At 44.5% G+C, this 25395-nt stretch overlaps 1 protein-coding gene across 1 annotated transcript in view; it reads right to left on the bottom strand.

Moving 5' to 3' along the window:
* LOC135912436 (3'-5' RNA helicase YTHDC2-like) overlaps positions 1 to 25395 on the bottom strand; it is a 70972-nt gene that overhangs the window by 27140 nt on the left and 18437 nt on the right. Inside the window, exons 12-20 of the mRNA XM_065444910.1 lie at positions 23344 to 23522; positions 21382 to 21472; positions 20918 to 21005; positions 18007 to 18087; positions 15864 to 16070; positions 13593 to 13697; positions 4315 to 4480; positions 3849 to 3955; positions 1914 to 2185 (exon numbers count right to left, since the gene is read on the bottom strand). Of these exons, the coding sequence (XP_065300982.1) occupies positions 1914 to 2185; positions 3849 to 3955; positions 4315 to 4480; positions 13593 to 13697; positions 15864 to 16070; positions 18007 to 18087; positions 20918 to 21005; positions 21382 to 21472; positions 23344 to 23522 (1296 nt within the window). The remainder of the gene's footprint in view (positions 1 to 1913; positions 2186 to 3848; positions 3956 to 4314; positions 4481 to 13592; positions 13698 to 15863; positions 16071 to 18006; positions 18088 to 20917; positions 21006 to 21381; positions 21473 to 23343; positions 23523 to 25395) is intronic.

Genomic DNA, 25395 nt, shown 5'->3' with positions numbered 1-25395 from the left:
TTTTGCAGAAATACACGAGTTCGCACGAGCACTTTTAAACTAATGGGACTGCACACAGTCATGCCCACAGTGATGCCTGTCCTAGGAAATTGAGATCCACATTTCCTAGGTCTATGTTAAGATTAGCACTTCATTGAAGGCTGCTTATGAACCCTGCTAGTACCAGGGGTGGGAATGCCGAAAGTCATTTTGTAAGAATTTTCGGAGCTGATCAAATTTCATCCTGGAGTACATTGGAGCAGACAAGTTCTCAGTTTGGAGCAGCCTGTAGCATGTATATCTTATTATTGAAGCAGTCTGGAACATGCCAATTTTATTTTAGAGCATTATAATTAAGTGGGGTAACAGTCACAAAGCCTTGCATTCTGACACATTAAAGAAATGTTAAAGAGGAGCCTAAAGAAATTTTTCGAAACTATTTTTGTATCATGTGCAGGTGAAGTGGGTGGAGGTGTTTTTCAACAGAAGTTTATTTAAAGACAGAAGTGGTTTTTCAACAGAAGTTTTTCAACGGAAGTGGTTTATTCAAAGACATTTCTCTGTAACGTGACAGCACCAACTTGCTCAAACCAAGATATTGCATGCAACTGACTTCACTTTGCCACTCACTAGATTCACTAGAAACACCTAGACATCAGGAGTTCACAATGAGTGATCGGGGTGTAGGCCCCCTCAATAAGCTAAAGGGAGGGATATTCCTCTTCTCCTTGCTTCTCCTATTCCAGGTCCCCTCGCCGCACGCACCCTCCCTTGCCAATCATCTTCTCACTCCACACTTTTGAATCATGGTGATCACGCTGTGCAGCAATGCAATCAATGTAACATCAGGATTCGTGATCCCCTTGATTATGAGGCTGTACACACGCGCTCAGAGTGGCCAGAATATGAAGGTTACTTTTACATGAACTCCGAGACCAACAACAGAATGCCCTGCACTGCGCCGACGATCTTTTGCCGACGCCTGCCAAAGTTGTTTTGGTGCATCATGGTGCAATTTTGGTGCAATTTGGTGCAGCGATTTGCTTCAGTATCAAAATGGCACAATTGGCATAGTATTCGCACCTCTGTGATACTTTACAAAGCTCATTAACTGCCCAATGAGCAAAAACATATATAACATTTAGAGTTGTGTGAATACCAAAACGTTAAAAAATACGAATTACATACTGATATGCAGATGTGTTCAATAAATATTTACTGTGATAGCAATTATATGGACCCTCCAGGTGCATTATTTTTTTCGCTGCTAAGCCAGAAGGTGTGGAATAAAATCCTGGCCATGGCAGCCGCATTTCGATGGGGGACAAAATGCAAGGACGCCTGTGAACTGTGCATTGGGTGCACATTAAAGCACATCAGGTAGTCAAAATTAATCCGGAGTTTCCCACCACATCGTGCCTCGTAATCATGTTGCGGTTTTGGTACAAACCTGAGAATTTCATTGTAATTTTAACAACTTCTTTTAGTGTGACATGTTCGGACATTGCAATTACGTTGAGTACATTATGTTGAAAAGAACAATGGGAATGCAGCATCACGCATTAATGTGGCATTTAATACACTTAAGTTACATAGTGAGCTATGAAGGACGCTGCAGTAGAAAGTTCCGAATTTTTTTGACCGCCTAGATTTCTTTAAATGTGCACCTAAGTCTAAGTACACAAATGTTTTTGCATTCCGCCCTCATTGAAATTTGGTTGCTGCGGCCAGAAATCAAACCCTTTGACCTTGTTCTCAGCAATGCAACAGCATAGCCACTGCGGTGGGTCAGGAAACATAAGAAGCAAATATGAAGCCAGGAACTTTTTCATACGAAACAGATTTCTTTGAAGGTTCTGGAGGTGTCACATAAAAAAATACTAGGCATTCAGGGGTGGCAACACTGTCTTGCCCTCGCAACAATATGCACTCACTGGGCAACCAGCTGCCGACGCTCCCGGTCAACTCTCAGAAGGTTCGGGTAGGAGCCCGCACAGAGAGCTGCCTTGACCACAGCCCAGTTGTCGGAGTTGGTGTTGAGGTCACGAATGTCACCACCGCCACGTGACCGCACAAAGCCTGATGCCCGAAGCTGGCCTAGCAACTGGCCCCGTACTGCCAATGCGGTGGACATGGTGGCACCAGACACGAAGTGCCGCTCACAGAAGTAGTGCTCAGAGTTTTCGGCACGGGCCTTCTGCCAGCGCTGTAAGAAATACAAGCAGTTATCATCAAAAGTGATTGAACAAAAGACATCGCTGGAGCCAATGTTTCAACAAGGGAATCATCTTCATTTAGGCAAGCCCTATTGCCAGAATGTTGGCTCCAGAGATGTCCCTTGTACTACTGCTGTTGATGAATAAGCCTACAACTTCCAGTAAACTTCTTTTTGTAAGCAAAGTTCAGGTACTTCATAACAGCTTTTTCTCAGTTTACAGTTGAACCTGGTTATAACAAACAAGCTAATGTGCTAAATGTAGTTCCATATACCAGATATAGTAGTATATAGTATATAGACTTCTGTTAATTCAACTCCGGTTAATTTGATTTGTTGGTTAGTTCGATACCAACAGAAGGTACTGGCCGGCGTCCATGCATTTCTATGGACAAAATTTTCGTTTTTGGATTCTAAAATTGGCATTCACTAGATAATTCAAACTTGGCCACTCAGCATTCAGGTGACCCCAATAGAGACCCCTTTAGTGGCAGCATGTCTCGGCAGAGCTAAGATGACAGTGAACAGAATGAACACTAGGTAATCTTTGAGACTGCGGGCCAGCTTACTCTTTTGCGGTCACTCAAGCGTGCAGCCACTGCCGACTGTTCATGTGCATTTCTGGAAAGGCCCATTCTCATCATCTGGTGACTGATTGGCGCTCGCAGCAGCAAAGGCATCACAACTTCTTTTACAGCATGCGTCTTCATTGGAGACACACTTTTGACTACTGTGCACACATCCCAATTATTCTTCACCAGTAGGATAACAGATTGTCTGTCCATTGCGATTTTGGCAGCACTCTTCATTCCCAATAGCTTCTGCCGTGGTTGTGACACAAGGTGCGCAACCACTGCGGACAAAACCGCCGTCTTTAATGGTACAATCACGGATGGCGACTAAGCAGTTATGAAGGCACCGAGCAGATGAACACACCGAGTTAAAATGAAACTACTGTTTGCCACGACCACTGTGGACGAAACTGTGGCCGCTGTTAACGCGATTGTGGATGGCAACTATGCATTTATGAAGGCATGCGGCCAACGAGGTGTTATGCATGGTGGTAAACACAAGAACAAATGCAGTAAAGGCACAAATAGGCAGAAAATTTTACAGCATTTCTGTAGTTCAGAAATGATTTCTGCTGATGACTACACCAGTGCGAACTACGTTCGTTTGTTGTGGTTAGGTGCCTTTTTTGCTCTTTTGCGCCGCTCCGTGCTCACTGAGTTCCGAGAGTTGTTCGAATGAACCAGTGCATGGCCAAATAAATCTGAATTAACAAGAGCTTGATTCCACTAAACAATGCATACACCTGCCAGGACCAGAGGATGAGCCCGAATTATCTGGATTAACAAGGGCATTTACGAGGTTTCACTGTACAACTATGGGGGCTTGACATATACACCCAGCTTGATAACACAGACAAGAATATTTATCCAGACAATTTGCAAAACAAGAATGGAGAACTGGATGAGTCAGCATAAATTTACGATTTTGCAGCAATGAAAATGATGTCTACAGGAAAGGAAGGAATGCCTTTCAATGACTTGCAGGCTTTTGAGAGTCAGCTTTCAGGCTATTCCTCCTTTCCGTCCATGGCACATTTCCACTGTGACATCATCAGCAATGTGCAAGCTTGAATGCCACCAACCTGAAATGCAGCAAGAAGAGCCATGTGGTCGCTGTAGGTACCACCAGCCAGTTTACGCCTTGCTACGTACGCAGGTCGCTTCTGGCCCGGTTGCGCGGGGAGCACAACTAATGAAGACAGATGGAAAGACAAACAGCCAGATGCGTAAATAAGAATGCTGGAACGCTCAAATGCAATAGCAGGTTCCCAATTTTACTTTGAAGCTAACTTCACTTGAGTGAAGTGGCCAACAGTGATTTAACAGAAGATGTTTCAGGCTGGAGCCAAAATTTCGACACGGAGAATTTTCTTCGTGAGGGAGAAAAACGAAGACAAGCCTTCTTGTCAAAAAGTTGGCTCAAACCTGACACATCTTTTGTCCAATTGCTGTTGGCTATTTCAAGTCTGCATCTTCCTGCGAACCTCTCGTCTTGTTTAGATTCTACTTGGGTGAAGCGTGCTCAATACACAATGGTGCAGCACTCACAGGGGTCCTTGACAGCAATGCAGCAAACAATGGTAAGCACTGGGTCGAGGCACTTGAGAACAACTGCATAGAGCACCATCTTCCCCAGGTGTGGCTCAATGGGAAGGTCGAGCAAGTGTAGGCCCATCTCTGTCAGCTGCTCAGATGGGTCCAATGCATCAATCGTCTGCCCAGGCACATTGTGACAGAGAAAGAAACAACCCGATTAGTGTAAGAAATGCACACTGAAAAACTTTTTATTAGGAAACTGCAATTTATTTACTCACATCAGCCAGTTAATGGCATCTTAGTTGCTTTTTTTTTTTGTAGTGTGAAGCCAAAATAATCATTTCTTTAACCTCCACAGTCACTTTGGCGACTCCTGTGCTTTTATGACAATAAGCAGAATGGCAGAAAAAAGTGCATGAATTACAAGACAGTCAATAAAATGGCTATGAATTGCAACAAGAGTGAAACTGATTAGACAGGCAGTAAATTTGCAGACTGTTCACAAGTACTTGTAATAGCGATGTGGAATTTGCATGCTGTTTTCAGACTAGTGGCTTTGTATGCATGTGGTGTGTGATAGGCTGTGCGTTTGTCTCACTGTCAAAAACGTGTCTTTCGATACTTTTGAAATACTTGTAACGCTGTTGCCCCTACTGGGCTATTGTTTTCCAGAATGCTGCAAACAAGAACACTGTTTAGAACATGACAAATAATAGCACAATGCAAATGTTACTTACCATACATTATCTACAAATAGTGACATGCATACTAGAAAGTGACAAGATTTACAGTAGGATCTTGTTGATATGATTCTGCATAATAAAATTTTTGGGATATGTTTTTATTTTCATTCCCTGCAAATGTAACATAAAAATTAGGGATTGCTATACTTTTATTACAATCACATTTTGCCCGAAACGGTATAATACGAATGTGAAACTTGACTTTGACAGGTACTTTAGGATGCTGAGGCCACTGCATGTGGCACGACTTTTTGACCGGGAAAGTCTGGTGGGCTTGTAAGCTTCAAAGCGTATAAACAATTTAATTCTAAACATCAAGCTAACATCCCACAGCCGTCCCTCAAGTAAGGAAACAAACAAGATCAGGAATCTGCTACAAGCCAATGCTTTGCCCTGCTGGCTCCTGCCATCAACTTTCCTCTGTTCGCACCGGCTTTGGTCATGCATGGGTGCAACCAACCATAACTTCCAGTGGTGGTTTAATTAACTTTTTTCACAGGGCACTTCCCTGCCCCAATGAACTTCAAATTGGCTGGCCACAAACACTCCCACTGTACGTGGAAGTGTTTGTGGCCGGCACCATTGACGACTTTTGTTAGCTCGTGCCATAGCTTGTTCAAACTTCAAGTGCACTCAACCCAATGCCTTATGAGTACAAGTATGGCCTCAGTGATTAGCTGCAAGAAGGTGCACCGAAATCACAAAGGTCCCAATTCAAGATAATAATGTGTGGCGCCCTTGGTTGAGCATGTTACTAGCGCTGAATGAGGCTTATAACAGCTGACGTTGCAAAATTGTCTTTCAGGCCTTGTTGTGTCAGTTGCCTGTCTGCTTTCTAAGGCTGCCTTGCAACCTTGTTCACTTGTTTTTCGGTACTTCTAGAAATGCACATACCATACAGTGCCAAGAAAACGTAATCCGGTGATATTAAAAGAAAAGATTGACATCGTTTCCAAGTTTAAAGTGAAACTGAAAAGGAAGAGACTGCATCTTGCATGTGAGCTTAACGTTTTTTGGTTTTTTTTTGACGCCCAAACACCACTAGCTATCTGCAGCCCACTGCAGCTGGCGTAACAAGAAATGTGAAGTTTCACTTCTGAAGTATTTTTGGTCTGGCAGCTTTCAGCCAAGATTGTGCAGAAGAACACAAACTTGATTAACCTCATTGACGCCATACACTTTTTGGCAATGATATGGAGCATATGAAGCCAGGAACCATTGCAAATTGCTCCAAGAAGTGCAGCCTTTTTGCTGTACCTAACCCATTGGGCAACGAGACTCCCTAAACTGCGCTTGACATCCCAGACTGGGAGAACTTGAGAACGTTTCTTCCAAGGACTTTGTGTCCATGGAAGAAGAGGTGGTGACTTGGGAGCTGCACATGGCTTTATAGCTGAAGCTGCCGAAATGGCTGCTGAGGACAAAGACGACAGCGATGACTCCTCGCACGGAAATTACTGTGCCAGTAAGTTTGCTACTGTGGATGACATGCTCTAAGCACTAAACACTCTTCAAAGCTTCGTTGCAAATGCCAAGTTAAGTGACCAAACTGCATTTTATCTTCCAAAGGGGATGGTTTACGGACACAGAAAAGAAGTAACCACAGCATGAGGTGACCAGTTACTTCAAAGACGCCAAACAAAAGTGAGTTCCTCGCCTACTGTACGAATTTTCCTCTGATTTGAAAATCCTTTTGGGTAGTATGATTGCCAGATAATGCTTTATTCTCCCCTTCTCGTGAAAGTCATATCAACAAAATTCCACTGTATTCATGCATTATTAATGATGCAATATGTAAATAAATCTGAAATGTAAAACACTTAAAGGGTCCCTGAAACACATTAGAAAAATTTTGCAGATGCATAGGATACAGCTGCAGTAAAGAATTAGCACCACAACTTAAGTAAAGCGCTGTCTACTAGGAAAGCTACAGACAATTACAAGTTACACCCTTCCCTAGATTTGATTTTTCTCCTGAACTTGTTTGCCTAGTGATCGGGGCTAAGCTCCACCCTTTACTAGCTCTGCATCATGATGTGACATCGTAATGTCTACTTCCGGTTGTCTTAGAGGCAGCACAGCAAGCCTTTCGAACCTCGCAGCACAGCACAGCAAGCCTTTCGAACGGTGGCGCGTTCGAAGGAGGCCTCGTGAGATGGTCTCACAGAAGCATGGATCGGCGCACGCGCGGAACGTCCACACTGCTTGCCGATCTGCCACAAAAGAGGAAGCGCCTTGTGCTCCCACGCCCAAGTAGCCCCGCCGGTAGCAGTGCAACACTCGCGCCACCTCTCGCACTGCGCTTCAACCACATCAACCGCCGCGGGCGTCACGCAGGCCACGCGGCAAAGCGGGACTGCAGGAGATGGGAGCTATGCGGGAAAACAAGATATCAGGGGACACGTGAGAGTCACGCATCTCCACACCGGTATTGCAGTAATTGCAGGCAAGCTGAGTGTTCTGATGGAACTAAAGCCCCTAAATCCATACCTACTACTACCGCTGTGATGAAGGGGCATTAGCGTAAACGTGTGTGGCTTAATCGTCCTGCACGGTGCTGCCACCTGGTGGCTTAGAGCTCAACAAGCCAAACACAGAACTACTATTGCTATAACCAAGCATAAAACATTTTGAAAATTTAAAAAGACAATGAGTTCATGATTACGCCCCTGCCAAAATTTTACACCAGCAGCAAAGTGGGATACACTTGGTTACTGCTATATTAGCTGGGTTTGTCGTGTTGAGCTCTGTGCCACTGGTGGCTACACCGTGAAGGCCATTCACATTTGCACCTCAGCTCATCCAGTAAAATGACCAGTCCACTTATGCTTGCATTTACCTGAATACCAGACACGCTAAAGCTATTTATAATGGTAATAATCCTCTGGCATGAAGTGACAGCCCTAAACGCATGGATGCTGGTGATGATCAAATACTGACAGCTTGATGTGCTGCAGCCCCTCTGCTCGCATGTTGCTTTGCAGAGGGACACGATGTTGCTGATCACTAGATTTGGAGCCCAACATGTAACAAGGGCAATCCACGATGCTCGCAAAAAGAAAGCTCGAGACCAACACTGACCGTGCAGCTAGCATCAACACGTAGAATGTTGTAACACAAGCAGACGACCCTTGCTTAGGGTGTCTAACAAGTTGATATTTCCAAATTCCCAGAGTTTTCCAGGTTTTCCCCGAGTGTCTTTGCAAAATTCCCTGAGTGACACAGAACATTGTTTTATGTCAAGACGGGCTGACACAATGTTGCCTGATGCTGTCACTCTCTAGTAAGCACATAAAAATAATAAAAATAAGAACCTACTTAACCCAGTTTGAATAGTAAGGAGTAGTATTTATTTTATTCAAAAATAAAACAGAAGGAAGGAGTTAATAAAATGCACAGTGAATCAAATAGCGTCGAAAAAAAATGGTAAAGCCCATTGTAAATCGAGTAGAACATTTTCAAATACGAATAAAAAAAGATGCATATAGAGCATATAGAAGCAAATATTTTCGAATATGAGCTATTTCTATCAACTGATAGCAAGCTCACTGGTACGAGGCCCGAACTTTGTCACAAGTGAGATTCTCTCTCAGCAGCTGGAAAGTCAACTTCAACTGTCCTGACATACTCTCAGCCCACACACAATGCCTCAGTGTTGCATTTCGCTGCTTTAAAAAGTTAATTTTAGTTTGGATGAGGGACACCTGCATCTCGGCGTCAGCCTACACTGTCTTTTGAGCTCAGGCTCCTTCAAAGAAGCAGCGGCACACTTCCTTTCTCATTCATTCCTCAATGCGTCGGTCCTTTCTGCTCTTACCCTCCTCCTGCTGCATGTTCACCCCACGGACCATTTGATGCATCCCCTTGGTCAGCAGTACAGTCAACGTCTGATTTTTTGGACTCCCTAGGGGTCGTAAAAACATCAGAAAAATTGGGCAGTTCAAAATAAATGAATGCATGTCTTTTGCTGCGTTTAAGGGCTCAAATCGACATAAGCACATCCAAGAAAGCTCTGAAGGCCTGCCGGTACACTTAGGCATAACGATCCTTGTACTGGGACAAGAGATGGCGGGTGCACGCGTGCATAATTAAGGAATACATACTGGACCCGGTGACAATTGCCCCTTCCCACACTTGTTAAGCGCAAACACCCAACAACCCACAAAGAAGCACTGATGCCGTGACGAACATCGTGAAGACACACAAGAAGGGCCCACTGTACTACTAGAAAGGAACTTCAATTGTGTGTGTGTCTGTGTCACTTTTTGCGTGTCTTCACGATGTTGTTCTTAGTACCAGTGCTAGTCTCGTCTCTTCTTTGTGGGTTGTCCTAGGTGTTTGTGCTGAATTTTTCACCTTAAAAATACTATGTACCAACTAGCCTCTACCAAAGTTTCATTGAAGTTCACACTTGTTAAGCTTCGCCGCAACACTTTGCATATGCTTAACCGCGTAACACTTCTGTCTTGAGGCGAAGCTTACTTTCGAAAACCGGCATAATTCAATGCGTCATGCTTTCCGAGTTTCCAAGCCATTGGCGAGGATTACAAAGCATGAGTAGGCATCATTGCTAACAGCGGCAAATTGCTAACAGTATAGAACGTCGAAGTAGCTAGGCAAGTAGCTAGGCAAGTAGTTAGGCCTAGCATTGCCATGGTAATCGCTATGGCTGCCAGTGGATCTGCATGAGAGAGCGCCGGTTCAAGATGATCAAAATGGCACCGGTGGTGGCTGTGACTAATGCCGTTTCACACCTGCGATTACAGCAAAAAGTCCAGAAAATCGGATGGCGAAAGGTTCTTTCGTCCAAAATTTCATGTGTTCTTATGCATAGACTCTTTGGGGCACATGGTGGTGCCCGGAAGAAAGAAAGAAAAAGAAGAAGAAGCAGATATTTTTGCCCGGAATAAAAACGTAACTGAAACATTGTTTATTATTTTGTTTCGAAGTGAAAAAAATATTTTTGATCGGTTTTTCGTTCAACGAAAAACGATCATGCTCAGTGCCTTGATTTAAGGCACTGAGCATTTTGCTTCAAAAAATCTTGTGAACCAAAACCGTTATGAAGCGTTACAGATAGTTTTTTAGTGGAGCAACACTAAAACTAGAATGAAAAAGTGCAAGAGCAGAGCGACATCATTTTTTTCGATTTTGCAGGCATTTATAGCTTGAAAAAAAATATCACCCAACATTACAACACTCCCTAAGGTGAAACTTGAGTGCAGCTCTATACATATTCTCAAATCTGTCTCGTGCAGCACGTTGCAAATTGAGCAAAGTGCGGTGCTACTGCCTTGCTAATCTATAGATTGCAAGAGCCAGTGCGTGGATGACACATAGGCGTGATTCACAACAGCCACTGCTGCCAGACTTCCCAGATGATGCGCGCTACTCTGGTGCCATCTCGTAGCCATCGTCGCCGCACTATGTTTTTCTTCTCATCACCGAGGAAAGAAAGTGTAGGAGAGGCCCCGGCTAGCCCGAATCAGTTGAAGAGAGCGTGTAAGTCACATGGTGTTTTTCACAAAGAAGCACTGGGACTGGTGTGCCAAACATCAACATTGCTATAGCAACCGCGCGTGCTTCTGAAGCTCTCGCTGCAGCTCTCGGCCTCTGAAAAGTGAGATAAGATTTTTTGGCTTCTGTCTTTATTGTAGTGCGTTCTGTTCACGAGACAAGCCGAGTTTGAAGTGTGGTGCCTAAGCTTGAAAGTTGCGTTCTGGGCCTGTGAATTCAGCATCAGCTAGCAACAGTGACGCTCAAGTAATCATGGCGCAGGTCTTCGTCGTCTTCTTCAATATGCCACAGAAAAACACAGGAGCGCGTCTGCTTCGCTAAAACTGTTACAGAAGTTTCGTAGGCTTTGTCCCGATGTACATCAACAGCACACACTTCTGCCAGCTCGTAGCAATGCAAGTTCAAAGCTCGCACCTATCTGCTCCGGCAAGCTGATTGGAGGAGCAAAAGGAAATGGCACAGCAACATAGCTGCACTTCTGGCTTCAAAAACGCTACATCAGGGCCTCTCCTACAGTCAACTCCTGATAATTCTAAGTCGCTTAATTGGAAATGTCAGTTAATTGGAAGCAAAGTGGGGGTCCCGTCGGTTCTGCATGCAATCCAACAGAAAAAAATGCTCAGTAATTGGAAGCTAGAAGTCTAAAATATCGTTTAATTGGAAGTTATTTTCAATCAAATGCCTGGAGGCTATCGGAATGTTTGATAAACTTGCTATTTTGTCTCGCAAGAGAATGCACACCAGCGCCCACCTGGAGTTAGAACAAGCGCTGCTTATTTGGATTAGGGAGGCACGAAGTAACCATCTCCCGCTCAGCGGAGATATTGCAGCGAAAGCCTTATCGCTCGCTTCGATGCTAGGAATTGAGAACTTCGCTTCTTCCTATGGATGGCTGACACGCTTTAAGCAACATCATGACGTGGTGCTTAAAAGTGTGAGTGGAAAAAGGGCGTCCGTCTACAAGGAAACGTGCAATGTGGAGAGAAGACAAGCTTCACAAGTACTAGAGCGAGTGTCAGCCGGAAGACATATTCAATGCCGACGAGACGGCACATTTTTATAGAATGTTACCCGAGAAGACTTTGATCATCAAGGACGATGACTGTGCAAGGAGGGAAACGCAGTAAAGAGAGAGTGTCTGTTCTGATTGTGATGAACATGACTGGTACTGAGTGATGTTGCCTGCTGGTAATTGGTAAGGCCGCTAAGCCTAGGTGTTTTAAAGGTGTCACAATGCTGCCCATCGACTATTCATTTAACAGGAATGCTTGGATGACGGCGGACATAGGTAAAGACTGGATCGCAAGTTCGTTTCGTCGAACCGCAAGGTATTGTTCCTTGTGGACCAGTGCAGTGCCCACATGAATGTGCCACCCTTGACTGCCATTTGCGTCGCTTACTTGCCAGTCAACACAACATTGGTTTTACAGCTAATGAACCAGGGGATCACAAAAAATGTAAAGGTATTGTACCCGAAGAATGGACAACTCAACTCGGTACGAGGTGAGCCTCCTCGAAGCCATCCACATGCTGGGGCGAGCGTGGGGTCACATTAAAAATGAAACCATTGCAAACTGCTTCAGGGCCTATGGTTTCATTGCAAGTGCCGCAGAAGATGATTAGTCTTTTCCAGCGGGGATAGCACACAAGTGAGCTCTTGACAACAATAGTCTTCAAGCAGCTCTCGGCGACATCCATTTCAAAGAATACGTTGCCGTTGACAGCACAGTTGAAACGCGCGGTGCGCTGATGGACACTGAAATCATTGACATCGTTCGGCCCAACGAGGATAATAGAGGTGACGTGTACAACGACGTTGCAAGTGAGCTACAACCGCGAGCTTATGATGTAGCTGCGGGCCTTGCTCTCGCACGGCGATTTTTCGCTGCAGAGAGCAACGCTGAGGAAGCACTCGGGTACATCTACAGCCTGCAGAAGCAGACGGCAATATCAGATTTTTTCTCATAAAGTCTACTTTGAAATAAATCTGTCCTTTTTTGTTTTTGTGTTTTTGTGGTTAATTGGAAGTTCATTTAATTCGAAGTTTTTCGCAGTCCCCATGAACTTTGCATTAACGGGAGTCGACTGTATTTTGTTTCTTTCCTCCATGCATCTCACATACTTGCCGTACTCTCCCCCACTTCCTACCTTATGGTTAACCTGCACCCTCCTCTTCACTTTCCTCCTCACGTCTTTCATTATCCGCTTTCAGGTTCAGTTTCAGGTTTCGCTGTGCTTGTTTTCTCGGTTATGTCGCCGCCGCCACCAACGCTCGCCGCAGCGACAGGCGGCTAAGAACTGCACTCTAAAATACTTCGTTCTGATACCCTGACAACAGCACATGGAGGGAGCTACAGCAGCTAGGTTCAAAGCACACGTGAGGTGGCCATTTTGAAATGCTGATGGCGATATCATAATGCAGATTTAGGGTCATACTTGATTCTAACACAGACGCAATTTTCGGACCCGTTTTATTGGAAAAGAAGTGCGGGTTAGATTCAAGTAAGTATAGTAATGATCAGGACCTACCCTAACAACTTAGTACATTTGTACAATATCGTCAAAAACTTATTATCAGACTCTATGGTGTACAAAAAGCATAGGGATTCTCAATGGAGACAAGCTCTTCCTGAACAAAGATGACAGCAACCCATCGCTTTATCCTGTGTGCACTTTATCAAAGCAAGTCAGCTTACTAGATTATGGTCCAATGAAGTTCTTCAGTGCAGCTATTATAATCTGTGCTGCCTTATCTTTTACACAGTTATCAGTGCAGGTACCATAAATATATAAGCTCTTGCCAGCACAGCTAAGTCAAAAGCGACTTGTGCAGCCCCATGTTGAAGATGAGATGCCACCTTGAAGAGGGTAACAGCTGCCCTAAAAAGCTTTTCTAATGCAATGCAGTCTTCCTTTTTTCAAAAATGAAAAGTTCATATCAGCGTAGCTAACACTCTGTCAACGTTCAATGCAAACTGCCAAATCAGGAGCGGTCTGTTGAGCACTCTGTTGAGAACAGGGAAGACTTACCTTCAGTAGGGTGACAGCTGTCCTAGTGACTAAGAATGCAGGAGGATCTGGAGCTCGTGCCAGAAAGTCAGCTATGGGGACGTTAGGTGGCACAAGAAGCTTTGCCTGCAACATAAAAGCAAAACATGCGTTCGAGGTAAGACAAGAATAGTGATGACGTTCAGTATAGGTCATGCTGATCTGCAATGCACTATATCACATGGCATCCACACACTATTATTGCCATTGCCAGCACTAGCCGTAGCTCTGCCCAAGTTGTCACAGTAGCTGCGTAATTTTGCATCTAATGCTACACTGCAGTTTCACTAGTATAACAGTCATCAGTCATACGAATAGCTCAAAGGGAACTAAGAGTATTCGATGAAACCTTATGAACTTATGGCATACTGCAGTATAATCTCACCGATGCACTCCCAATTCGCAGTCTTAAGTACACAAATAATGCAATACAACTTGGCTCATGCATTTTCCAGAATGGTCTACAAATGTTTTATTTCTTTCACACATTTTTGCTAACTCAAACCTAAGCGGGTTTCCACAGTACTAAGAAACTATTGACTGTGCTTCACTCATTTGATGTCACTGCAGCCACTGGGTACACACGTGTAGAAAACCATTTTTAAATGCTGACCATCTTATCATTTGCCACAATACCGAACACTTTTGACTAGTTAAAATGTATTTTCTAGTGCACTCAAATGATTCACCATCCTCAGTCCAATTTTTACCAAAACTAATTTTGATCAAAACCAGCGCAGTTGTAGAAGACACCAGCACATCTTACAAGTATGTTTTTGTGGTTGTCACCAAATGAACTTGCCGAGTCATTTCACCCAATCAGAAAACTAGCTTCAGATGACAGGCACTAGCAAAACTGAAAGCAGAGAGAGATGTGTCAGTCAAAAAAGGAGCAGTCCAAGTGCTCTCAATGCAAAAGATGTATATGTGCGTTTTCGCACCCAACTGATCCTTATGATCCATCAGTCAGTCAAAGGGTCCATAGCTGCCACAGCCAGTGACGAACTAAGAATACAGTTATAGATGCACCGCTAAGTGGCAACCTAAGAATGCAGTAGCAAATAAATCATTGTACAACTTCGAAAGAGAACAGTTTAATGTGTCATGCTCGATGACAAGCCACACGTTCGTCCCGAACTTGTCCTTTATTTCCCCACGGCAACCATCCACACCACACGACTACACTCCAAGACCCCCGTTCGCCCCTTTCCTCCCGCACACTCACTCACTCCCGCCGCTGTCTTCCCCGCGCTCACGCCACCTCTTCTCCGCTCAGTCAACTACTGTTGATGCCGCGCTTGGCCTCTGAGAACCGTGGCTCCTCATCGCGGGTCTTGGGCTCGCATGCCCCGGCCCTTGCGCGTCACAAATGATAAGAAAGGCCAAGAGGTCAGCCTTAAGGGCACATTCCTCTTACCAGCAACTATGTGCTGGGGGAAGAGGGAAAGAGAGAGGAACTAGGTGAGCTAAAATGATGACAAAGAGAGGGAAGAGTAAAACAGGTAATGGGCATGTATACTCGTAGCCTTGAGTCCAGGCTCAGGGGGGGGAGGAGGGTGTTCTATTCGGCGCAACTGAACGTGTGGCGGCTGCACGCAGTCACGCAGCTATATTTCGAGAGCAGTCTACGTTGGGGGCAAAGTCTAGGTGCATCGGCAGCTCGTAGCTTTGTGCGTGCTATATGTTCTTGGCACTCACTTTTCGTTGAAGTGATAGACAGCACAAAAGTCCCTTAGCTCGCTGCTGTTGCAGCGTTTCCTCCTGCCAGCATTTTGATAGAGAGGTAATTAGGTGGCAGAGGTAATTAGCGCCATCCATCAAGCTTGCGAGAAAGCGAATCCACTTCCCTTCCACCCACTTCGCAACTGCGCTCCCCTTGCCCTCCCTCTCAACTCCCTCATAAGTCCCTCACCTTCGATGGCTTCTGCGCATGTGCCTGAGCGCCGGCCCGGTGCCAGCTTAGCCCGCTCCCTGAAGTTTCGTTTTTTGCCGTTACCGGGAAACGATCGTTGGCCAGTGTGGGCTGTATTGTGGTCCTCGCTTGCTGTGTGCTTGTGTGCAACAATATTTCATGACTCGCACCGTCTGTGCATCATTCTATGGTGCACGAGTACTTCAAGAACAAGTCCTCCTTTTAATTCGAACAAATTTTCTGGCCCCTTCACATTCGAATTATCGAGATTCTACTGTACTATAGAAATCTGAGAGTCGATGCCACAAACAGCATGATGTCGGAGCCAGTGCTCGCCTCACCTGGAGGCACAGTTCCTGAAGCGGCAGGCGAAGCAGCTCGGGCTGTTGGAAAGAAGCCAGGCTGCAGAAGCGCTGCCGACTCATCAGGTGAAAGCAGACGCCATTGGGGTGGGTGCGGCCCGCCCGGCCTCGACGCTGCATGGCACTCGCCTGGCTCACCCACACAGACTTGAGCAGGCTAGTGCCTGTCAGGCTGTCAAATGACTTCTGCGTATACAGACAGTCACACACATACATGAGAGGAGTTAAAGTCCTGGAAGTGCATTGTGAGCTATGAGGGATGCCACAGTAAAGGAAAGGAAAACAGACCAATTTTGACGACACAGGATAAGTATGCACCTAAGTCAAAGCACATGAGCATTCTTGCATTTCACTCACATTGTAATGTAGCTGCTGTGGCTAGGAATTGAACCTGAGAGCTTGTGCTAGGCAGTGGAATTACATAGCCACTGAGCCAATGTGGATGATCAGCCGTATCAACCGCTCCTGTTTATATATGCAACCTTCTTCCAAACACAAGGAAATTTATGTACTACTGAACCTATGTGGGTAAAAAGTGCATTGATAAATATGAAGATGATGGTGCCAAAATTTTAACTGATACTTAAACAAATCTGAACCAAGGAAAAAAAAAGAAGACTTAGACACTACTGCTACAAGAACATATACATCAAGATCCTCAAAATCACATCTATTAGGGCATTTTAGCATTCCCATTTGTTGCAACCATGAAACACTATCACTTAAGGGGAGAAGTGGGTTCTATAAAAAAAAAAAAAAAAATGTTTGTTGTTCAAGATATGGTTATCAAAACTTGTACATATATGTAAAGTCATATGCTTACTTTGAATATGCAGTCCATTTTTGTTTATTGCCTCTGGTCCTAAACTTACGTGAACTTTGCTTAAATATTTGTTTGCAAAGATTTGCAGAGTATCAGTTCTTGCAATTTTGCTAAACATGGTATCAATGGCTTCTGTATGATTCAAGGAATACCTTAAAGGGACACTAAAGGCAAATATTAAATCAAGCTAAAGTGGTTAATTAGTGCTCGAGAATCTCTAAGGTGTCAATATTATTGTGAACAGAGCCCTAATAATTGAGAAATTGAGGTAAACGCAGGACTTAATTAGAGACTCCCTCGGGACATTTAGGCACTTGCAGGATGACGAAAGCACTCCTCAATTAAATTCTGGCCCTAGTACTCAACCATTCGTTGAAAAAAAAATTCTTGTATTGTGTCATCATACAAAATAAAATACTAATCGTCCAGTTCTATTTCATTTTTAAGAAGAAAAACAAACTCATTGAAATTACCATTGACAACGACGCGGGTGGTCGAAAGGTTTTGTTTTCGCTCGAGTCTGCGCCGCCCAGGCTTTCGCATTTCACTAGTTTTGTTATCGCGTAGTGCTGTGCTGGTTCTGCTGGTTTGTGATACTCGCACAAACTGCAAGTAGCAGAGAATTCAACTTTCATGTGATGTCATGGGATGCCCGAACGGTCCACGCTATTTGACCTAAAATCAGCTGCAGCGGCGAATCCACCACTCTGTCTTGGATCGGTAGCACCGTCCGTCGGGTGGTGTTTTACTTACCGATGGCAGCAGAGCGTCATGATGGTGTATGCAAGGTCACCACTCCCCCAGTTGGGTGGCGGGAAATTTGAATTTGGAAAAAGGTATTCAGACCCTTCAGGTGCAATTTTCTCGTAAACTAATTCTTTTCTTGGCGCGAAACCATACAGAAGCCATTGATAATCTTATTCAGGGAAATTTAAGGAAAAGATATTTTGAAAATCAATGCAGAAAATAATTAAAGGAAGCTTGCATAACATTAGAAGCCAGAGAGATAAACAAAAATGGACCTCCTATTTGACATAAGCACATAACTTTACATATATGTAGGTGTTTTCAGCACCATACCTCGAAGAATAAAGATTTTAAAAGTTTTTGGTCTAACACCCACTTCCGCCCCTAAGAATTCTCGGGAGAATAACAGCCACCTTGCAAAGCAGTGACAAATTCTTAAAATCATAGAATGGCAACCAGATGGCACATTCCCCATCTGCTGTATTCTGCTAATTCTAAAATCAATGTTAGTATTTGCAGGAAAGCAAGAGTGATACCCAATGCCACACCTACTTCTTTAACTTTGCCAGAGTCAATGACAAAAGTGACATCGCTGATGGTGATGCTTGTCTCAGCAATATTAGTTGACAGAACCTGAAATGTAGCAAAATGAACATCATTAGGGACATAAAAAATTTTTCGAAATTTTACAAAACAGCAAGCTGAAAAAAAAAGAAAATGTAGAGCTTTATCCATGCACTATTTTGGTAAGGAAAATAATAATACAGAACTGGTTAGCTTCTGATAGTGTTATCATCAGCTGTCTGTCTCAAGAAATAATACACAGCCATAATCACACAACTGGTGTTTTACATGTAAAACGTATACAGTCGAACTCACTTATAACAATATTCAAGTGCCATGAAAATTCCATTGTTATAACCGATAAATGTTAAACCGGGTTGCATGAAAAAAACAAAATCAAAGTGGGGGATGGCATAGCTGTTCCGAGAAAACTATAATGGCAGGGAGACCAGTCCTCCTCCCCACCACCTTCCTCCATCAGGCTTCTGATCGTGTTGACTCGTTTAACTGTTTAACTCTGCTTCCTGCATCTCAGCTTGAGAAATCCAGGAGAAATGCTGGATTGAGATCGCCACCAGCATCTCACCACTGTTGTGATCAGCCGTTCACACCGCGACACCCTTCGGTCACGGCTCGCACGATTATGTGGAACGAGCTGACAGCCTTGTCAAAATGGTTCACGACCCGGACGAATTATGACTAGCGTGGGAATACCTCGTTCAGGAGAGGTTTGAGCAATTAGCAATGATACGGCTGTCGCCTGTCAGCAGCACGAACTGGCGTGCCAAAGTTGGAGATGCGCTCAGAGCGATGATCCAACCATCACCTGTGAGAGTACGATCGGAGTCGGCGAAAAGGGCAACCTACCTTCGGATTGGTGGGACCTGATGTCATCAGTCTCCTGAAACCGGATTGGTGGGACCTGATGTCGTCAGCTTCCTGACACCAGATTGGGGGAAGTGACTAAACAATGATCACGCAAGGCATAAAAGGAGCTATGGACGGCGGGAGTGATCGGTGACTACCACTTCATCAACTTTTATGTATTTCTTTGCATTTTCTTGTACATTGGTAAATGTATACGTGTTTGTCTAACATCCTGAATATTGGACCCTCATGTTCACTCACTCCTCCACAAGGAAAGAGGATCCCACGTCTTCGAACCCCGAGTCGCAACATTGGATGGCAGCAGTAAGATAGTCTGCACAGCGCTTCGACTTTGGCATGGTGAGCACACGGCCTTTTCTCCTTGAGAGTTTGCAGGCTTAACATAGTTCTTCCTGGTAACAAGGGTGTTAGAAGCCTTGTTGAAATATACCTTGCTTCAACACTAAATTCCTTGAGAAACTTGTCGGCAAAAGAGAGGTAGCCATGGATTGGAGGAAGTTGCGCAGAACAGGCATAAACGCGATATGAGGGGAATTCGGGATTGATTGTAGGAAGCAGCTAAAGAAGGCAGAAGTCATCGATGCGATAGAGGCTGTGGGGATGGGCGACTCTTGCGCGTCCCCTGATATGTTTTTCCTGCATAGCTCCCTTTTCCTGCAATCCGGCTTTGCCGCATGGTCTGCGTGATGCCCGCGGCAGTCGGTCTGGTTGAGGCGCAGTACGAGAGATGGCGCGAGTGTTGCGCTGCTAACGCTGCCTCCGGTGGGGTTACTTGGGCGCGGGAAAAAGGAAGGCTCTCCCTCTTGGGCGGCAGGCCGGCGAGCGCGGCGGACGTCCCGCGCGTGTGCCGATCCATGCTTCTGCAAGACCGTCTCGCGTGGCCGCCTTCGAACGCGCCACCGTTCGCGTGACCGTACGTGCAAACGACCAGGCGTTGGGATCCAGCATGGGGCGAACATATTTGCTCGTTATCCGGTCATGGTGAGTCGGACTTCTAGATTTGTCACGTGCCCATCAGCATGTATTGTGGATAGCAACTCGGATAGCAGGCATTGATCTATGAAAGGTGCAATAAATGCCCTTGTGATTGTTTGCACTACTGTGTTGTCGTTCCTTTGTCCCAAAAGTACCGAAGGAGAACCCCACAAGGCAAGCGGCAGAGATGAAGAGGAGATCGTGGAGGCTTGGGAGGATATTCAGGGACATAAGGAACGCGAATGCAAAAAGAAAGAAGACCAGAGAAAGCGAGAGCAGGATGAACGCGAATGCAAAAGGGGAGAGTACCAGAGAAAGCGAGATCAGGATGAATGCAAATAGTACTAGAGAAAGCGAAAGCATCAAGAACACGAAAGGGAAAGGCAGGAGCGAACATGACAGCACAGAATGCAGATGGAGGAAATGGACAGGGAACTCCAGTATCTAAGGACACTGCAGGCACGGTCTAGGCTGCACGTATTCGAGGAGGGCGAAAAAATAGAAAGTTTTCTTGAATTTTTCTAGAAGGTTTGTGCAGAGGTGCAGCTGGACCGTGAGCATTGGTTGGTAGGGTTGTTCGGGGCACTTTCCTGTAAATACTTTCCTGTAAATACTTTCCTGTAAATACTTTCCTGTAAATCGGAGTGGCCCCAGGGAAATATTCATGTGCTTCACGGGTTTCATAGAAAGTATTTAAAGCTCAGCAGAACTTGTTCTTGGGCAAGTTGGAAGGATTGGCGTTTACACACATCAGATAAGCTAAATGGCTATAGTTCAGCAGGAACAACTGTAGAAGCAAAACTATGCTTTTGCATTAGTAACCAAACCAACATCTTTTGTAATGTGGCACTACTGATTAGCACTGTGTAGTGCAAAATCCTCAAGATGCATAGATTCCCACAGCAATCTCAGGACGTCATGCTTTCTACAAAAATTCCTAAAACAAGCTGTGCAATAATCTTGTGGCAAGAGATATTAACAACACTAAGTAAAAAAAAGAAAAAGAAAAAAGGAGAAGAAGAAAAAGAACACGTACAATTTTTCGAACCCCAGGTGGCATTGTGTTGAAAACTAGCCGCTGCTCGCTACACTGCAGGTTGGAATGTAGCATGTACAAGACATACCTGAAAAAAGCGAAGTATGCGACAGGTCGCTGCAATTTTGTAGAATTACAAGTTCAATTTGGATGTTTATTGTAAATTGTAATTGCAACTTATTTGCACAAAGACGATTCTGCTCAGTGGCAAGCTAGTTATCACAATCAGTTTAGTAAGTACGGATAATGTGGCTGAAGGCCGTGTCTAAGCAGCTCATTTAAGTGCTAAAAAGAAAGAAAACCTAGTATATTATAAGATGGACCTGGAAAAGACACGAGCAATGTCTTGGAAGCAGCGCATGAAATTAAGTTCTCTCCTGTCTATGCTTTTCAATGAAAAACTTTATTGACAAGCAAACCTAGTTTGTCAATTGTAAATACTATGTTGTGTAAAATGTTTGCACCTTTTCTGTCCAGAAAAATTCTTGTCTGCCAGAATTTTATCCCTCAACGTGCTCATGTCATCGAACCCAGCAAGGAACACCAAAATGGCACCTGCAAACGAAACAGCAACACAGTGTTTATAGTCGAACCCACTTATAACAATATTCAAGTTCCATTAAAATTCAATTGCTATAACCGAGTTGCATGAAAAAAATCAAAATAGCGGGATCACAGAGCTGTTGTGAGAAAATTATACTGGTGGGGAGGCCAGTGCCCTTCCCCAGCACCTTCCTCCATCCAGTTACTGATTACGTTCACTTGTTTAACTGTTTAAACTCAGCTTCCTGTGTACTCCAATCGCGTGTAACAAGCCGCGACTGTCAGCATTCAAGAATGGTACTGCTATAACAACTGCAAAGGGGGGGCCACAGGTGGCAAGCAATATGCAAGCTCCTCCGAGGCATCGCTTTGGTGGACCTAAAAGGGGCCTATCAAAAGATGCGGGAAGGTTGCCGCAGCAGCTTGTCAGCTTGAGAAATCCCGAAGAAATGCTGAGGTGAGATCGTCACAAGCATCTCGCCACCCACGTGCTTCTCACTAGCTTGCATGAGAAAACCCATGTCCGTCAGCATTGCTTGTTTTATGCAAAGCTAGTTGACATCCTTCTCCAAGGCCTCCATGTGCTCCACGTAGTGTAACGAAAGGTCCCTCACAGAAACAAAATGCTGCAGGAACTCAATCATCTGCTGGACCTCCTCCTGCTGGACAACGTTGAGGCAACCCGCCCTACTGTGCCATCGCTTCCATCGCCGTCGTCACTATCCGATGCAAGCACGTTTGCGACATTTGCCTCATCGGTTAGGAGCAGTTAGTTTCCAAATCTACAGCAGCGTGCTTTCTTTTCACCAGCAATGCCATGCATTGTCAATGATCAGCGGATGGATCAGCCTTCTTCCATTTTGCCAGCGAGTCAAACAAGGCTGAGGAACCACGTGGCCAGGAACGACTTCTACGCAGCCAACAAAGATGAGTGCGAGCGACTTAATCAGTTGGCAGAACTGCGCAGAACGAGGGGTCAGTGAGCAATCTGGGAGCAGCGCAGTTGGCACGGTCCATTCGTGTTTCGGAGGTGGCGTGGCATAGAGCTATGGGCGCAGCCAATTCGTGTTCGGTGGGGAATGGAAGAACGACGGGAGTGAGGTGAACGAGGCTGGCGATGCGGAGAAGGCCGGAAAATGAGTGCGCAGTGGCTGTTCGGGTGGTGGGCCATTGTGCAACAGCTCGAATTTCTCATCTTTTTCTTTTCAAGGATTTCCAATTTTTTTACCTTCTGGCACATACATCCAATAGCCATAATTCATTGTAATGACCAATAATGCAGCATGGGGGCATTGTAGTAAGCAGGTTATTTCACCATAGAAAACTTACAAAAGTTGACAGTGCAGCAGTTTCTCATTGATATTACTGACATATTGTTAATCCAGTATCGTTATAAGTGGGTTCAACTGCATCAGCAGGGGGGGGTCAGTGTAGGTATGAACTTGAAATGCAGCATGGCCAATTTATTGCACATAAGTATGTTGCACACAGGTCAAGAAAAGAAATGAAAATATATGTGGTGATGCTGTTTGTACAATCCTTCTCTTAACAGTACGAATAAGTGAATCAATCAATCTACATTTATGCCTTGTACCCGAACATGTTCCTGGTACCATTCACAGATACTTTCTTTTGCTCGATTATCAATACAATACTGCCATAGTCATCGAGAACAGTGCGAGTTGGTTACACATTCTTAATCACAATTTTCTATAAAGTGGCAAACAAGGAATCAATTAAGTAGCCCTGATTGCAGTCTACGTCACACTAATATAACTGCTCCAAAGCAATACGGAGGTGGGAAAGGTGATGATTTTGTGCTGGATTGTGCATTACAGCTGCTGTTCAAGTTGTCAAATAGTGCAGAGTGAAATGTTGCTTACCATCTTCAGAGCTCGCATGGACTTTCTGCAGAAGGGCTAGCAGCAAGTCTAGATCGGTCTCATCATCATTCGTTGTGCGCAGGTACAGGTCTAGCTGCTCCCGCTCTGCAGCCGTGAACTCCTGCTCAGCAATGCCAATGGAGTCATCCGACTTTGGAAGCCCGTTCTGCATGACCAACCTTTCAGGGAGAGAGGCAAGCAGAACATTTAGAAAGTAAGACGCAAACAAAAGCCCGATGGGGGTGAAATGCGGCGTGCCTCATAATCAGAAAGTGGTTTTGGCACGTAAAACCCCATATATTATTATTATTTACAAACAAAAGCCATTGATGTTGACACAAAACAGCCCCAAAGAATGAGCACATGTGGCTATAAGGAGCCATAATGCCTTTGCTTCAATCAGTAAGCTAATCTTCGCTACACTGTCTCTTATGCTTAGAAAAAGCTGTGAAGTCATCAAGGATCACAGAAAGCCTGCCTGTACTCTTATAACTTGCAACTAGACAGCCTCGTGTGTGAAAGCTGCTAGCACAATAACAGAGAGTTTAGCCTGTACATATTATCCATATATTAGCATGATTTATGGAATGCTGGGTTACTGGAGAAATAGACGTAAGCAGCCGCATTGGTATAGGACCATCTTGTAGCACAGGCTTCAAATGGACAGGACGCAGAACTCTACATGCTGTGATCAATCACATTCTGTTTAAGCGTATGCGTAAAGCAGTGGCAGTGACATAATCCTCAATGTGCATCCTTTATTCTGTTTCGACGGGAACACCAGCATAACACAAGAATGTTTTTGAGATGTGGTTGGACAAGGCATTACGAGATGTCGCTACCAGCGTCGCTATAACCGTCTACGTCACTGGCAATCTGCTATTCCACAAGGTGTAATGTTATACAAGCAAGATAAAACTCAAATGTCACATACAAAGGTGTAGTCCTGCCATAGCGGCCAACCAGTCAAGTTAAAAAATTCATAAAAATTCCATGTGACACTGAGGGGGAAAACATACGGGCGGTGTGGAAGGAGGAAGACTGACAGTATGCATTTATTTTTAAAGCTTGCATAGAGCAAACAGCCTTTCGTGGGATACATACACACTTTACTAACTGATGATTTACCTGTAGACGAGGCACAAAAGCAGCAACAAACTTGGAACAGCAGAGACTGATAAGCAACACAATGTTTTTAGATCACAGCAACTTTTTCAATGACTTTGCTGTTGCCAATTTCACCTTCTCCAGGAACTTCTCTGTAAAATGTTGTTCGAAGCAAGTAGCCCTCTGGCGTCCCTTCACTATCTGAATACCCCCAACAAAAGGTTTGGAGACCAACAAGCAAAACTTTTTACGCAAACAAAATTTCAAAGAACTTAATGAAACATTTGTAAAATCATAAAATGAGCCAAATTCGTAGACATTATGGAAAATTCTGGAGAGGTGGCAGGTATAAGCACTAGCACAGTCGAACTCACTTGTAACAACATTCAGATGTCAAGAAAATCCCATTGCCATAACCGATAATTGTTATAACTGGGTTGCAAAAATACAGCAGAGGGGACAAACATCCAAAGATTTTATTTAGGCAGAAGGGAGTACAGTTGAACCCCCTTAAAGAATTACTGTTTTTAATAACACTCGGATGTAACAATGAGAAGTGCAGGGGAACTTTTGCATGTGTTCTACGGTAAAATAAACCATTTACTACAATGTTCATATACAGCATTATTGACTATAACAATAAGATCTGACTACTGGGTGTCTGCACTGGAAAGAAGAGAAACACAAAATACAGGGAAAAAAAAAGTGAGCTGCCACATCTGCCTGCATACCACAACCACTTTCATGACACACATGCTTTCATGATGGCACGCCTTCGTCACATGGCCCAACGCATTGCAAGCCTTGTGCACCTTCTCCCGTTTTCCTTGCACCTCTCTGATACACGAACCAACTGCGCCAATATTGGAGGGAGGCAAGGGTTGTGGGCGATCGAGAGGGGCGCAGGCGATGCATAGGGCATTGTGATGAAGGCATGTAGCGTGG

This window comes from Dermacentor albipictus, chromosome 1 (assembly GCF_038994185.2).
Source record: "Dermacentor albipictus isolate Rhodes 1998 colony chromosome 1, USDA_Dalb.pri_finalv2, whole genome shotgun sequence".
Classification (NCBI taxonomy): domain Eukaryota; kingdom Metazoa; phylum Arthropoda; class Arachnida; order Ixodida; family Ixodidae; genus Dermacentor; species Dermacentor albipictus.
Note: the sequence above shows the minus strand (reverse complement) of the source record. Positions and strands in the feature narration are given on the sequence as shown.